General features: G+C 37.8%; 1 protein-coding gene across 3 annotated transcripts; it reads right to left on the reverse strand.

Annotated features, from left to right (window-relative positions):
* Window positions 1-603: 603 nt before the first annotated feature.
* Window positions 604-15,589, reverse strand: LOC131251793 (phosphoinositide phosphatase SAC3-like). 3 transcript variants are annotated; one of them, XM_058252751.1, is made up of 17 exons: window positions 15,041-15,589; window positions 12,096-12,300; window positions 11,829-11,994; window positions 10,870-11,092; window positions 9,281-9,357; window positions 8,951-9,138; window positions 8,734-8,831; window positions 8,344-8,477; window positions 8,119-8,247; window positions 6,859-7,219; window positions 5,585-5,706; window positions 5,321-5,434; window positions 4,945-5,139; window positions 2,949-3,119; window positions 1,635-1,743; window positions 1,433-1,492; window positions 604-1,143 (listed from the first exon to the last, which is right to left on the reverse strand). In XM_058252751.1, the coding sequence occupies exons 1-17, from the start codon at window positions 15,134-15,136 to the stop codon at window positions 1,024-1,026; spliced, it is 2,568 nt and encodes an 855-aa protein (XP_058108734.1). In that variant the 5' UTR covers window positions 15,137-15,589; the 3' UTR covers window positions 604-1,023. The 3 variants fall into 3 exon arrangements, with proteins under 3 accessions (XP_058108734.1, XP_058108735.1, XP_058108736.1); XM_058252752.1 differs by lacking the exon at window positions 1,433-1,492 and having other exon boundaries at window positions 15,041-15,587; XM_058252753.1 differs by lacking the exons at window positions 11,829-11,994; window positions 12,096-12,300; window positions 15,041-15,589 and adding an exon at window positions 11,223-11,561.
* Window positions 15,590-15,914: the final 325 nt, after the last annotated feature.

Consider the following 15,914-nt stretch of genomic DNA (forward strand, 5'->3'; position numbering starts at 1 on the left):
TAGATTCTGTAATGATCCCTCCAGTACTGAGATCTTGGTGCTGGAAAACATCTGCGGACCCTACCATGTTGTATGTGTTTTGTACACTGTCCATCCATTTTAGATCATTATTTTAGGGCATGAGCCCAAAAATAAGTCAGATCCAAATCTCAAGTTGACCATGCCACAGAAATCCGTGGGCTTGATCGAAAACTTGTGTGCCCCATTAAGTTTTTAATGGTGGGCGTTTAATTTCCACTGTTTGCTGTGGTGTGGTCCACTGAGATTTAGATATGAGCTGGCAAAATGGATGGAAGTTATGGATAAAACATATACATTATTGTGGAGTCTTAATGACAAGGGGTGTCATTTGATAGTCTGAGTGTGACTCGGATGCTATACCAGAGGTGGCAAAGCGAGAACAGTTACTGAAATTGAACCATTGGATTTTTTTCATTTTTAGCCATTCAATAACTTTCCATCAATTAACCAGAGAACATGTAGGGAGCCACCTGAATATCACAAGAAGAGATTGGGGTGAGGGAGGCCCAAACCAAAAGATAGTGGGGTCCACCTGAAGCACGCCCTGTTTGGGACGTAAAAAACCAATCAATGAAGCTGATCTGAAATGATGAAATACTAAATGAATAAATGGCAAACACAGAAAAGGAATACCGTAACTGAAATGTTGGAGCTCAACGTGTGCGAGAATATATAATATAATATTTACATAAACAAGAATTCTAGGTTTCATAATCTGCCTGCGGTGAAGCAGAATAGAGCTCCAAAAGAATCAATATCTATATCTCTCATACTTGTATTGGTTTCCAACCGAGGATCTCACACGATCGAAGCATTTATACTGGGACCGGATGAGGCTATGAAGAGGATGGATATCTTACAAAAGCATGCCGATGTCACTGCTGTTGTTTCTCTTCCCTTTTTCCTCTTATTCTTTATCTGGTTATGCGGATAGGCAGACATGCAGCAGTGGGTTAGATGGGGGTGGAAGTAAATTAGAGATCTGAGGGTTTGATTTGGCATTTAATGGCACAGGGTCTCTCCATGGATGACCCAGTTCACAAAACTGTCAGAAAATTCTCTGAGCGCGTCTGGATTGTGGGCCACGTCAAAGGAAAATTCCATCTCTGTTTCCTCTCTTCCCTGCAGAGGTTTGTTGCTTAACGGATCAGTTTTTGCAGAAATGAATTGTGAACTATCAAAAAGCATGTATATGGGAAACCATCTAAAGTGACCAATCATGACAATGCGACAGAGGCACACCAACATGTCACACATCAAGATGCCCTGGCCCTATCATTGGGCTGTCCACTCATCAAATGGGCCATGGTTTATGAAAAAAAAGAAGAGTTTTTTAAGGTTTATTTCCTTCATATAATCCATGGTCTATCTAATGAGTGACAGGCCTCAATGTTATGCCAGGGAATCCAACCTTTACCAATAACTCTGGATCCCACCATGAGTGCCACCACGGCAGCTGATGTGTTGGGGCCTAGATGGATCACCTTACACATGATTATCAATGAAGGAAAATCCATTGGCAAAATTCAAATGATAGAAATTGCAAATGTTCAGATAATAAACCATTTGCTTCACGAGAAAATTATACGAGTGTCAGTGAGACTAGTACTAACCCTCATGCTGGATCCATGTTCGCTAGAAGGTGGAGTTGTTTCCACATTCATGCCGGAGACAACATTTTCCGATGAAAGGGTTGAAATCGGGGAGTTGATGAGAGCAGACCTGTCCAGCCATTAAAAAAGTGAGAATTTAATGATTTTCGATATGCATGCATATGCCACCCTCACTTGCATCAAATTAATTGGGAATTCCCACCAATAATAATGGTCAAAAGACTGGGCAACTTGGGCCGACTCATTTGGTCCTTAGTCGAGTCAAGGCTGAGTCAGGGGATGACTCAGTGGTATAGAACCAGATTGGTTGCCAAGTCTGAGCTGAGTAGGATTTGTATCAAGAATTGGCTTTTCAATGAAGAGGTTTGCTTGAAAACATTCTGCCAGATTCCTATGTGATTGTTGGAACTTTGAGCATTTGAATCTGGATCATTTTTCCGGTAATAGAAACCATCCATACAATGTCTCTCACCTTGTATGGTGGATAGACAACAAACAAAATCTTTCAACCGTTTGAAATTTTGCTATTTTACTTTGAAATCGGACAGTGACCATATCCTCTGTATAATAGTCAAAAGGGTTAAAATAATCAATATGTGAGATTTTTGGGGCATCCCCATCCATGGGAAGCCCTATTACATAAATGGTTCGGGTCATTGAAAAGAACCAAATTCCAGAGACTGAAATCCGACTATCATATTGCAATACATCAGGATGTACTCGAGCAAAAACCTCTTCAAAGGAACCTGTTTGAAAAGTGTGGACAGTGTATTCGGCAGAATGGATCCGTCTGGTGGATAGAGTGTTTAATGCAAGAGAAAATGTGATACTCTGGCAGTGTGATTGATGATATCCAGGAAAAGTTACTTGGAAATTGCATGTGGCATACACGAAAGTCAAATTAATTCTCCAAACAATGGTCCTATTTTAGATGCATCATGAACCAAAAATTACAATTATTTGATTATCTGACTCACTGATTGGTGTACATTTATTGGGAAGTGAAATATGGAAAATATCCAATGGCTATCTTTAAATAAACAAGTGTCCGTGAATCTCTGATTGGTGTACATTAATTTCGCAGTGAAAATGGAAAATATCCAATGGCTTTAAACAAACAAGTGTCCGTGAATCAAAGGTTAGGACTTAGGAATGTTCAATCAATCTGATTTTTGGACTGTAATTCATCTACAATTTAGTTGGTTGCACTTGAATGAAATATATGCCACAAGTACAATTTCTGAGTGCCTGCCTATGAAGCACCATATGCTGCCTGAGTATGATATAAGTCTCCTTAATGCAAACCATTATTACCTCTCATACGTTTCCTCCTCACATGAGTTCCCAGAAGAAGAAAGCCAATCCAGGTCAAGGAAATTTGAGTCTCCCACGCCGTGTTCGTTGAAGTAAATAGGATAACTCTCAAGGCATCGATCCCTTTGTATGTCTGTGAAAAGCTGCCTGCGAGCCATCGAGGGTGTGTACCTACAGAAAAACCAAATCTTGGTGACATCAAACTATGACTCAAACACATGAAACCCCCTTTTTCTTAAATAAGGACCATACACTCTGAACTTGTTAAATGACAGCTGCTCTGAGAGCATAGGGATAGAAGAACGCCAAAGGCAGAAAAGAGAAACAGGCAAAGACCTGCTACAAACCCAGAAAAAAAAAAAAACTAAACTAAACACAACAATCCCAATCCAAAGAAATAGGCCTGCAACCCGAAGTTGGCAAGCCAGCTAAAGTGAAGAAAACAATAACAAGGATCAGAAATTGAAAGACAAAATGACCACACCGCAACGTCCCTTCTGATGAAGGTGACCATCCAAAAGAAAGAAGAGGAGAAATTCTGGAAGCATTGGATCTTCCTCTTTCCAATAGCCGAAAGGGAAGCCATGTTAATCATATGCCAAATTGCTTTGGAAAGAGTAATTGGGCAAAGACAGGCATGTAGCGAATGTATCAAAAAATCAGTTTGGTTTTATGCCTGGGAGGTCTATCACTAAAAAGCTATTTTCCTACTTGGACAATTGATGGAGAAATGTGGGAGAGGAAGGTCTTTAATGACTTGGAGAAAGCAAATGATAGGGTCCTTACAGAGTTAATTTGGTGGGAGTTGGTAAAGAAAGGAGTTTCAAGAGGATATGTTCACATGATTAAGGATGTGTGCGAGGTAGGAGTAACAAGTGTGAGGACAGGTGGAGAGACAAGTGAGTTGCCAATTATTGTAGGCATGCACCAAGGGTTGCCATTGAGCCAGTACCTTTTCGCATTGGCTATGGATGAGTCAACGAGGTATTTGCAGGAAGAGATCCATGGTGTATGTTGTTTGCAGATGACATTGTTTTGATTAACAGGATGAGGGAGGACATAAACACAAATTTATGGAGGGGTGCTATAGAATCTACAGGCTATAAAATTAGTCTGACTAAAACAAAGTATATGGAGTGCAACTTAATAACAAAAGGAGTGAAAATGAGTAATTAGTTAAGATCGCTAACCAAGAAGTTTCCCAAAATGACCACTTTTGATACCGTGGGTGAATGATTCATGAGTGGAGAGATTGAGAATGATGTTGCCCATATAATTTGAGTTGGGTGGAAAGAAATGGAGATGTGCCCATATAATTCAAGCTTATCTTCGCTTGGGGAGCATATGACTGCTCTAAATCAGTATTTTAAATGGCTTCACTATGTAGAGTGTAGCTTATGCGATGTAGCGTAGCTTAGACTTTAAGTTACTTGTAGCCTATGGTACATGTGGCATAGCCTGTATAGTACATGCTACATAGCCAATTGTACAATTTATTTTTCACTAAAACATTACAATCGGTTAATGTCTTCGATGATTTGTTACATTTTTCATTTTTCGATTAAAAATATATAAATAAATGATTTTGGTAAAATAATTAGTACTAAATCAGTTATGTTGCTCTTTCTTTGCCTTTATACATAATCTTTGCCTAGTTTTCCTATCATTTTAGGTTATGTTTGGTTGCACCAAAGGTCATTAAATATCATTTTCATTATTAATCAGATAAGGTGCAAAATATCATGAAATTTCATGATATTTGGCGCAACCAAGCACAACCTTAACTAAAAAATCTGGAAGTAGTGTGTACCTTACGATGCACGCTATGTAGCTTAAGTTCACACTTCAGAGGGGTGAACCTTATGCTTCCATGATATTCACTATTTAAAACACTGCTCTAAATGGAGGCAACTTCGTGTTTTCCAATTAGATAATGAGGAGAATAAAGGAGATAGTTAATGCATTAAACAGAGGGAGAAAGACAAAATAAGCCCACCTCGAATACGATATATCACTTCCACAAGTTGAAATTTCATTAGTGGAATCAGATAGATCCTTGCTAGTCCCCTCTTGATTTGTTCTTTCAGACAATGCCGAATTGGGAAGTTTCTTCTGTCCAATATTTGTGCCAGAGACAGGCGTGTTGCTTTCACATAAAATGTTGCCATCTGATAGGGATCGTTTTATAGAACTGCAAAAACAGAAACACAAAATTTTACTAAATAGCTTTTGTTTTCCTTTTCTGATTACTATTTTCATTAGAAGTGGAGGATTTGTGATCGTTTTGAGAATTAATCAAGCAGAAAAATTGGTAAATCATGCAGAGAAGACAGAATGCAGATAAATCCAAAACAACCAATATCAATCAATACCTGGCATATTTCTCAGTAATTTTATCATCATGCCTTCCAAAATTGTGATGCTGGTCTGAGTCTAGCTCCCAAAGTGCTGGTTTGCCCTGCTGGGGTTGGAAGTGCCCCAAGAACCTGCTCAAAAGCCAAATGGATGTCAAGAATTAAATGCTTGATAGTACGCAAATTCTGAAAATCTGCTGTAAAATATAATATGCAACTGCTGGATCAGAACTCAACAGGTTGCTATGACATTCTTGGAGACAAGAGGGTTAAAAGACTTACACATTTATAGCATCTTGTTTTTCGGCATCCATGCAAGCATTGCTGTAGTATCTCTGAAGGGTCCTGAAGAACTCCTGCGACTGCGTTGCTGCTTTCCATTGGCCTCTTCTTTCAGAGAATATCTACATGAAGTCATGAATGCAATTATACATAATTGCTATAAAATAATCAAAAGAAATGTGAAAGAAAATCCAACATTAAAATCATTATGCAAACAAGTATCTGCTCCGAGCCTTTCATCAGCACACATTTTTTTTAAAAAAGTCTGACATCTGTTTATTTCTATAGAATTACAATAATTCCCATCACAGCCCTATACCATGTAGGTAATTTGCCCTTTGCTGGCACAGATTTTGACAGAATTGCATGATCTTGTGCCCACTGGAAAAATAACTCAAAGATATCCAATTGTACCAAATTTTGTTATGTTTGAAAGTTCTTTGGAACAACGGACCGGAATCTGGTGAGACAAAAATCAGGCTACTGCAGGGCATCACTCTTTTCCTGTTTAAGATGTCTTTGCAACAAGGAATGTCTTGATATTTAGTCAGATTCTATGTATCCTTCCTATTCACATGCATAAATTTAACTTGGCAAAGGCATTAACCCAATTTCAATGGAACCTTTATGCTAAACCTTACATATATAGATATACTTACTAGAATGGCATGCTGCTATTTTATTTTCAAACAGAATGCAGATATGATAGAATAGAATAAACCAAGCTCGCCACATGAATAACCAATAACTGATGACTAAAAACTCATTTTCCAAAATGGGAAAAATATTCCACACTAGCATATGGCGAAATGCATGAAAAAGCATAATTTTATGGTTCGTGATATTTGTGGCTGAATTGAAAGTTGAATGATAAGGAAGTTGAGAGATGATTTCTGTTTGGCAAGTTGCGGTTGTAGAACCATCCTGCTAAAGTAAGATGCTGTGCGTGTTCATTCAGTTCACAAAAAGAAAGGATAGTCATGATAATGTACTTTATTCAGCATAGCATCTGTTAGATTTATAATACAAACAAAAGTAACCAACAGTAATTTGCTCATATCACTATTTTCATTAAGAGAAGAGCCAAGAACTGAGATTACTAGTCAAAGAAATCAATCAGATATGCGAAGTAGAAGGTTAGCATCGACATATAACGAAACCATACATTTCATTCGAATATCAGTCAACAACATCAAATACCCTGGTACAGAAGCCAATATTTCATTTTTAAAAAAATACTGTTTCAATAACAAGTCACCACTATGATGGAATACCTTGTTGTGGGCAGCAGAACCACCATACTGGTGTGCAAGTGTGTCACCCATTCTTTCATAAAACCTCATCAAATCATCAGCCAATGGAGCATCTAGATCAACTTTTGGGACATCTATGTAACCCAAGGCATAAAGCTGATGACCAAGAGCAGCCAAACCATAGGCATATTGTGCAACATTTGTCCGATCTAAGCAGTCTATGCAATTGGTTCTGAGGACACCTTTTTGGAACATAGGTGGTTTGACAGGGTAATTTTTGCTGACAACAGTGGAATCTTGCTGGGTTTCTGTTTCAGAGAAATCAGTGTCCCCTGTGTTGTTGTTGGAAATACTTTGAGGATAGTTCCTAGCATCATCCTTTCTGTAACAGAAAGGAATGTCAAAGTAAAGCAAAAACAGTCAGAAACAAATGTCAAAGTAAAGCAAAAACAGTCAGAAACAAATGTCAAAGTAAAGCAAAAGCAGTCAACAAAAAGAATGCTGAAAACATTGCATTTCCCAACATTGTTTCTAAGCATGCAAGTACCATTACCACCATACAAATCTATAAATTAAGTGCACAAACATATGTAGATGAAAACAGATCTACCAGATCGAATATGACCAAGACTAGGATGGTTTTGACCAGTATGTGATGCAAGTACAGACTCCAAAAAAAAAAAAAAAGAGAGAAAGAAAGGATCATGAAAACAATGGAAGCATGTTCATAGAACAAAGAAAAGCCCTACGAACACCACTTTGAAGAACCCTACCAACACCATTTTGAAGCAAAAGGCTTCCCCTGACTGATTAGCTTCTCTAGTGACAAAAGCAAACAAAATGCTTAGCCAAAAGGCAAAAGCAAAAAATCCCGGGCAACATGTATTGAAGCCTACAGTGTTTGGAAGTGTCAGAATTCACCAAATATATAACATTGCTTGAATCAACAAGCTCGTACTAATCGTTTCTGCGTTATCAGATTTAAGCATGCTAACATGTTAACAAGCATAAAAATGGTGAATGTTGAACTTTTAAAGGCTGGTGCATTCTGAGAAACTACAGTCCTCAGAACCCTCAGGATTCACACTCAGGCAACACGAGTGGAATCCCATAATGTGTGGAACCCTCAGAATTCACCCAAGAGATAACATTGCTTGAATCCACAAGTCTGTACTAATTATTTCCGCATGATCGGATTTAAGCATGTCAACGCGTTAAGAAACATCAGAAATGATGAATACTGAACTCTTAAAGGCTAGTGCATTGTAAGAAACTACTCACTCAGAGAATTGCCATTTTAGAGCTCCCTCAAGTCTCAGAGATGGGGTAACTTGACAATAAAAGAAGCCAGTTAAGTCTAATGCATATGTAGCCACTTTGCCTAATAACGCCAACACATTTGTAGCTTTGCTAGCTTTGCTGAAGAATGAAAAATTATATTAAAGTTAGAAATGTGAGAACACTATTAGCATCCAAACATAGAATGCAAGCACACAAACCCAATACCTTCTTGAATGTTTGTGCAGATCCCAGTGTAGGAATCTCAGGCGGTTCCCCTCAGAAAGGTCCTTGTTAATAGTATCGATTGCACTAGCAAACTCTGACCGGAGAATGGATTCTCGAGGCTTCTTCTCACGCGTCTGTTTAGAAACAGGTGCAGGGAACAATATGAAAAAGAAGCCCAGGGAAGAAACAGTAAGATATTTGTGAATTCCAGATATTGGCATACACATATCCATAAAATATTCTTTACAATTCCCCAATTACAAGTTATTAAAATGGACGTGACACACTGAGAGAACCAGAGATTGATTTCTTGATGTCTGAGATAACAAAACCAATAAATAAATATCCCTATAAACAGTATCTATTCAACACTAACTTGTATCTACTAACCTTTATCAAATTCAGAATGATTATAGGACTCCCGTATCTCTTGGCTAGATTCTCAAAATGAAGCCGAGTAGCCTCATAGTTTACATCCTTCTTATGCACTGGATGGAAGCTAGCATGTCAGTAAAGAGATTGCAAAAACCAAGACAAACTTCCACACTCCACACTTTAGCATTCTTTTGCATTACATGCACTATAGCTTAGAATGATGGGAACTTACATATGATATCAGGCTTAATATTCAGGCGTGAAGTTTCCTGGGACCAAAAAAGGGGTATTGAGCCCCTATTCTGCACAACAGAACTTATTTGCGCTGGACAGCCTTCAGGAACATCTTCAAACACAATTTGTTCCGTCTCTACATCATTAGCAACTCTTCCCTTCTCATTTACACCCCGTTTTAGGTACCTACACAAGGAATTGATTTTGGTTTTTTGGATCGACAAGAAAAGATAACAGACCGAACCTCACACTGCCACACTTTTTGAAATAAGCAGCTCTAGCATAAATAATACAATATACATTTTACTAAGGCCTATTTTATTCCAACCTGGTGCCAGCATAATGACGTGATCGCCTAGCAATGAGTGTCAGCTTAAAATCCTTCCCTGATATTGAAAGTTTAGCCTGTATTCACAAAACATAAGCCATGAGTGGTCCCTTATCAATTGAAAATAACGAGTACATGGAGAACTCCATATAATACAAACGATCTGGTTACCCAACGGCTGTTACGAAGTACTTGGTCACCTACAAATCATTATCCAGCAACCCAGTAAACCTGGATGAGCATTCATATCAACCAATCAAAGAATAATCTGCCAGGTAGACTTATTAACAGGCCTTATGTTCCCACTGACAAGAACAACATTTGTAATCTGGCAGGTTGACTTGTTAACAGACTTTATGTTCCCTCTGACAAGAACAACATTTGTAATCTCTTGGCACCCACAAGTGTCAATCTCTAATAATAAGACACTTGCAGGAAGATCCTTGCTCTGAGAAAATGGTTGAATTATGAAGACATTATAAACAAATTTAACCCGGAATAAAGAATTAGAAGCGGAGGGTCTATAAATTGTAAAACTCATGTCCAGGCAGATACAGAAGAGTAAAACCATTTTGAGGAATAACTTTTAGAAAGAAAAAAAGAAAGAAAAAAGAAAAAGAAAACAAAACAGTGTTTAATAGAGAACAAGTTCAAACAGATCCAAGAAGAAACTAACACAGGATTGCAGCACGGCAATAGCACAATTCTCTTGCCAATGAAGTATTAAGGTATACTAATGAAGGACATGAAATTCATGCAATTAGTTTCAAGAAGCACGCATCATATTCCATTCACTTTTAAGCTTTCAAATGCTTGATTTTGAAAGACATGAAAAAGAAAATAAAAAGAATTCCTTTCTTATAGTTTTAAAAAGGTAGTGACTTTTACATCTTCAACCCTCCGCTACAAGCCATGAGTTTGCATCAAATCAATCCACGTAGAAGACTTGAACCAATGAAGCATTTTTTAACTGTTCACATGAGCTGCACCACTTATCATGCTCTTTAAAATTTTTCCTATTAATTTCAAAACATTCAAAGAACTTCGACTTGTCGGAATTCATGAGACCATTTTTTTTTATGTCTATAATTGTTCACTTCATCTTCCAGACAGAATTACCAAATCGAGAAACTGCACTTGCTTAAGGGTTGCACTTTAAGATGGAGCCATAGCCCATCGGCTGCAGCTAGACTATCAGTCATTCCAAATTGAAACAATCAGGCATTAAAAAAACAACAATGATAAATTAGAGAAATGTTTACTGAATGCACTGTAACTTGGGAATGGAGAAGAGTCTCATAAATTCTTCTCTTTTTTATTTCTGCCAAGCAGCAGTTAAGATATTTCAAGGTGCCAGACCCCATTATAATTGGGGATGGTCTTTCCCTATCAGAAGCAAGAACCACATATAATCACTGAACAGTTTCACATACATACAATTTGCATTGCAATATTTTTAAAAAAAAATACTAACATGAAACAAACATTAGCTGAAACCACTGTCATATGCTTTAAGAATGTAAAGGCAGCTGCTCATTTATTTATTTTTTTAATGAATGCAGCTCAATCCTTCGTTTCTAGAGACTTGCCTGTTTAAAGAAGCCATAAACCAATGCTACAGTCCAGAGGGTGTTCTTGAGGTGATTCCGAATTCCACGTGTTAAAAATTCATTCCAGACAAACATTGTTTCGTAGAGGACTTGTCCTGTCTCACCATCACATAAGTTCTTTTGAAGACTACGCATGACATGGTATGAGTAGCTGAAAAAGAAGTCCTTTGTAAGGTCCACTGTGCACAGGAGCTTCTTGTATCTATGCCATCAATAAAAGATACAAACACATAAATGTATATCCCATTGAAAATCAAAATAAAACTAGATGAGAGAAAGCATGTAAAGCAACTGAGATGGTAAATTAACTCTTAACTAGAAAAAGAAATGACCTGAATTCCTCAACTCCAACACCTTGTTTCATTTAATTTTATATTAACATCACATCACAACTGTATGAAGCTTGCCTCGGTACATTTGCAGTAACCGTTATGGCGAGTAGGCTCCATGAAACTGCTATAACTTCAAAAGATTAAAAAGGAAAAAGCAAAGCTGGAACCTTTCATGCTTTACAATATAATTATTTGTTCGGCATCAATAAGGCTATCTAAAATTACGGGAAATTATTTAATGTGAATGTGGAGCCGTTTTGAGGTGGACGCGGCTTGCGTCAACGATTTAATATTAAGGAACCTACAAAAACTGAATGGAAGAACTTATTCACACAAATACATATAACATTTAGGTATAGACCATCCAATTATTAACACCAACAGTGCATACAACTTGTCAATTAGTAGTGGATGTCCTCCAAACTTAAGATCATTTCTTTCATAGTATTTAAACAGAGAAGACAAATAATAAGCAACCAAATACGAAAACACATCATTCTTGAAGAATACAAAGAGGGTAGAGTAAGATTTGGAATACTAATTTCTACGTTCTCCCTTAGAAGTACATGGACATTATACAATTTACACACAGAATGGACAAAAGACCTGTTCTCATTCTTAGAATTAGCCATATTGGATCGCACAGTAGAATTCGGAATGGTTATCATCTCGCTTTTAGTGACGGCATATACTGCATGACCACAAATTGTTCCAATCTGCCTTCTTTTTGTGATAAGCAGCATGTAGTAAGGCCCCAAAAACTTAATGAACCCTGGGGGGAAAAAAAAAGAAACAGAAAAATATCGTGTGAGATGAGAATCTCTTGGGGGTTAAAAAGCACTATGCCATATTTAGAGCTCAAGCTATACATACCCACAATGCCATAACAGGTGGTGACGAATTTCAGCCCACCGGTGGACCTATTCCCTTCATGGATCCGCTTCAACAGATCGTAACATTCAACTTCTGAGTACGTTGTAGAATCCTCGCGAATGTTCAACTCAGATGGGTCCAATCTGTCAATCTTTAACACTCTCCACATAGTTCTACTCTTGTCTCTTCCTATCATATAAAATTTCTGTTGCACAAAGAAATCAAAGTATTGATTAAATAAATTTTCTACATCATAAATAACACAAGTTCATCCAAAACTATTTGAATATTGTCTAATCTTCCAAAAATACATTACATAAGAGGTCATGTGGATGCTTGTAAGATTTTTAAGTTGAAATTTTTTTACACTTATAATGAATTTAATAGATCAAATGGTTACATTCTTTCATGTATGGTTTAGTGGTAGAGTGTTTACTGGCTAATCAATTTCTCATGTTTGGCTTATTGATAAAGTGTTTACCATGTAAAAAGTGAGTACTCGCACTAGAAAGACCTTGGAGAGATAAATACCACTATAATCTTGGAATCATGTATAAGAGCTTGATATAAGATAGATCATTGAGTTGAGCCCATTGCAATAAAGCCTTGGGCCAATCCTGGGGCTAAACCAATCATTAGGTGGGCCCACTAATTCAAATGAAGGTTGGGTGTCATAAAAATGGGCCCTCAATCATCAGGTGGACGCGCGCACACAGACACACAAACAGATGGGTTTGGAACATTGGGTGCCACTCTTTTTTTGTTTTTTAATGACAATAGGATGTCCCTGCCGCTTTTTAAGGCGAGACTAATCCCTACAGATGCAGGCAATCACTTGCAAACCACGTGCATCGGGTAAATCACGGGGAGGGGAATCGAACTCGCGTCTGTAGGAAGCAAACCCACGATGCTAGCCATTCACCCAAACCCCAGGCGGGTGGGCGACTCCTCTTTAATAAAGAGGAATTGAGAAAAGTCATAAACAGTTAACAAATAAACTGAAATGCAGCTTTTTTCTGAAGGAAACAAAAGTGGCGATTCTGGTGAAAATTGTTTACAACCTGTAAACACTTTTATACTCCTTTTCTCCCATCCAAACACTAGGTGTAAAGAGTTCGCATGTAAAGTGTTTACAACTTGGGGATGTTACAAGCATCCAAATGACCCCTAAATTTCATAGCTTGTTCAAACTCTTAACAACTGAAGTGCTGGGAAATTCGCGCTTTGAATGTTCAAAGACTAAAGAGTACTGGATTCATGGATTCATAAAAACAAGTGCAAAAATTAAGACAATCGGATTCAATGACAACCTTAGATAGGAAATTATCTAAATTGTAATTTCCTAGCATGGAAATGACAATCTCAATTGTATCCACAATGAGCTTCAAATTCCAATTGTGTTACCTTCGAATTGGACTTCAGAAAGAAACACAACTTCAATTTGAGGGCTACCATCTCATTGGTGATACCATGAAGCGTCATTGGTTGCTGCAATTCCCTCTCGAGCAAACTGAATTTTCACAATAAAATTCGCTTGTGAATCAAAACAAATCCTATACTAGGTTTGAAAAACACCCAACTGCCATAACCAATTTTTAAGTACTGCAGTATTGTCCCATAACAGGCAGGGCCCAGGGGGGCCAAATCCATTATGAGCCAAGATAGCGGCCAATATTTTGGTCACCTTAATTTGGATTTTAATGAATGCATGCATGTTAGTTCAAAATATTGTACAAAACCAAGTTGGCTCGGTCTCAGCGAATAATGAAATAAGGCGCCAGACCAGAACGGTGACAAGGCGGGCTGAGGGGTACTGATTCAGACTCTAAGCAAGTTGCACTATGAAACTGCTATTTCAATCTATGAATTACATATATACGCATTGGGAATAAGGAACCGAGATATATGATGATATCTCGGTCAATGTTTCCGTCACAAGATGGATTTACGAAGCTTTGGTGTGTGACTCACCAGGGGGACTCACCAGGGGAATGAAACTGGTATGACTCGAAACTTTTTGGTCGGTTTTGGTCCCTTTATGGTCTGATGACTCTATGCATTTCAGACCAAAACCGATAAGACTCTGTCAATACAGAGTCATAGCAGAAGATTTTTTTAGCCACTCATAAATAGATATGTAATACAGAATTAGTAGCTGATTGTTTTTTCATTGTATTTAATTAATTACAGAATTAGTAGCTGAATTATGTTTCATGGTGGTAACGGGCTAAAATAACAGTCTAATGTGTCCATCATAACACTGGTTCACGGCCAATAAAACACCATCAGAGAAAACCAAGCTGTAATCATAAATTGAATCAGCTCAGAACGCTATAAACATAAAATCAGATATTACTATATAAAAAAAATCAGTTCAAGCTGCAGAGACACATGACAAGATCTGAGTTTCCATCTAAATGAAGAAATAGGACAGTAAGAATCGAATAACAAGAAAATGAGCCATTGACCTGTGAAGCCATCACGTGATCTAGAAAATAAAATGGCATTCTGCTCAAACAGGAACGGAATAATTCATACAAACAAAGAAAAGATTAGGAATTGCAATCAAAATAATATTTAATTAGACCACCAAATGGCATCACATGATTCTTGAAATGTAGTTACAAAAAGATCAATAATCAAAATATTTCAAGCGTCAAAAAATAACAAAAAGGGACTAAATTTGAAAATCTCTTAAAAATTACGTTATTCGAGTTCATCAAATATTATAAATAAATAAAAAAAAAAAGGATAAATCGAAGACAGATCAAGCAGCTAAAAAAATCTAATTTCTAACAAGGTTAAAAAACATTTTTAAAAAAAGAAAAAAAAAGAAAAAAAAGAAAAAGAAAAAGAAAGACCTTCAACATAGATAGAACAAAGGGCAAAACGGTCATAAAAAGATGAGAGAGAGAGAGAGAGAGAGAGAGAGAGAGTCATCTTACCGATCGAGTCTCGTAGAGTTTGAATTTCTGCAAGAAGAAGCTCCTCGGATCCGACTCCCTTTCGATCCGAGCCCGCGGCTCGTTCTCTGCCTCCATGGTTTGGATCCCGAGCCTCCAGCTCGGGTAAGATCAAACGGACATGCGACGACAAGGAGACCACGAGATCACCGAAATACCGAGCTCCGTAGCCCTAGAATCCACTTCGGTTGTTTTAAATACAGCATTCCCTCTCTCTCCCTCTCTCTTTCTCGCTACTGCAATTCCTCTTCCATTCACGAGATAGATAGAGAGACGAGAGAGCGAAAAACGAAAGGTTTTTATTTTTCTTTTTTTGGACAGAAAAGGGCTGGCGATCTTTAAAAAGGTCTGCGATGGACTGGGTTGGAAAGTGAGAAAATGGAGTAAGTCGAGGGACTAATATGGAAAGGAAATATCACAAGATCTTCTTTCCTTCTTCTCCTTCAGAGAGAGAAGGAAGACCGCAGCTTCGGAGGAGGCGCAATCCACACAAAAAATAAAATAAAAAAACAAAACCCAAAAGAAAGGCGATAAATAAAATCCGAAGTGGGAAAATTCGATTTCTCTTCGCTGGCGTTTGCTACCGCAGCGAGGCGAAAATATGTCATGCTCTGCCAGAGTATATGTGTTTTTTATACACGAATATGTACTTACTTTGCCGACGTGATCAGGACCGTTGAATTTTGGGAACGATGTTGATGGAGTGTGATATACAGTCTCATACTGGATTGATGATTTTTTTCCTATGTCAATCCATTGGGATCTGATTGACGGTTATGAAGGAAAGTCTTTAATGGATGAATGTGGTAAGCGAATTGGCATTAATCAGGCGGCTGTGTTTGTTCGATATGTGTAG

Source organism: Magnolia sinica, chromosome 7, assembly GCF_029962835.1.
Source record: "Magnolia sinica isolate HGM2019 chromosome 7, MsV1, whole genome shotgun sequence".
Taxonomy (NCBI): Eukaryota; Viridiplantae; Streptophyta; class Magnoliopsida; order Magnoliales; family Magnoliaceae; genus Magnolia; species Magnolia sinica.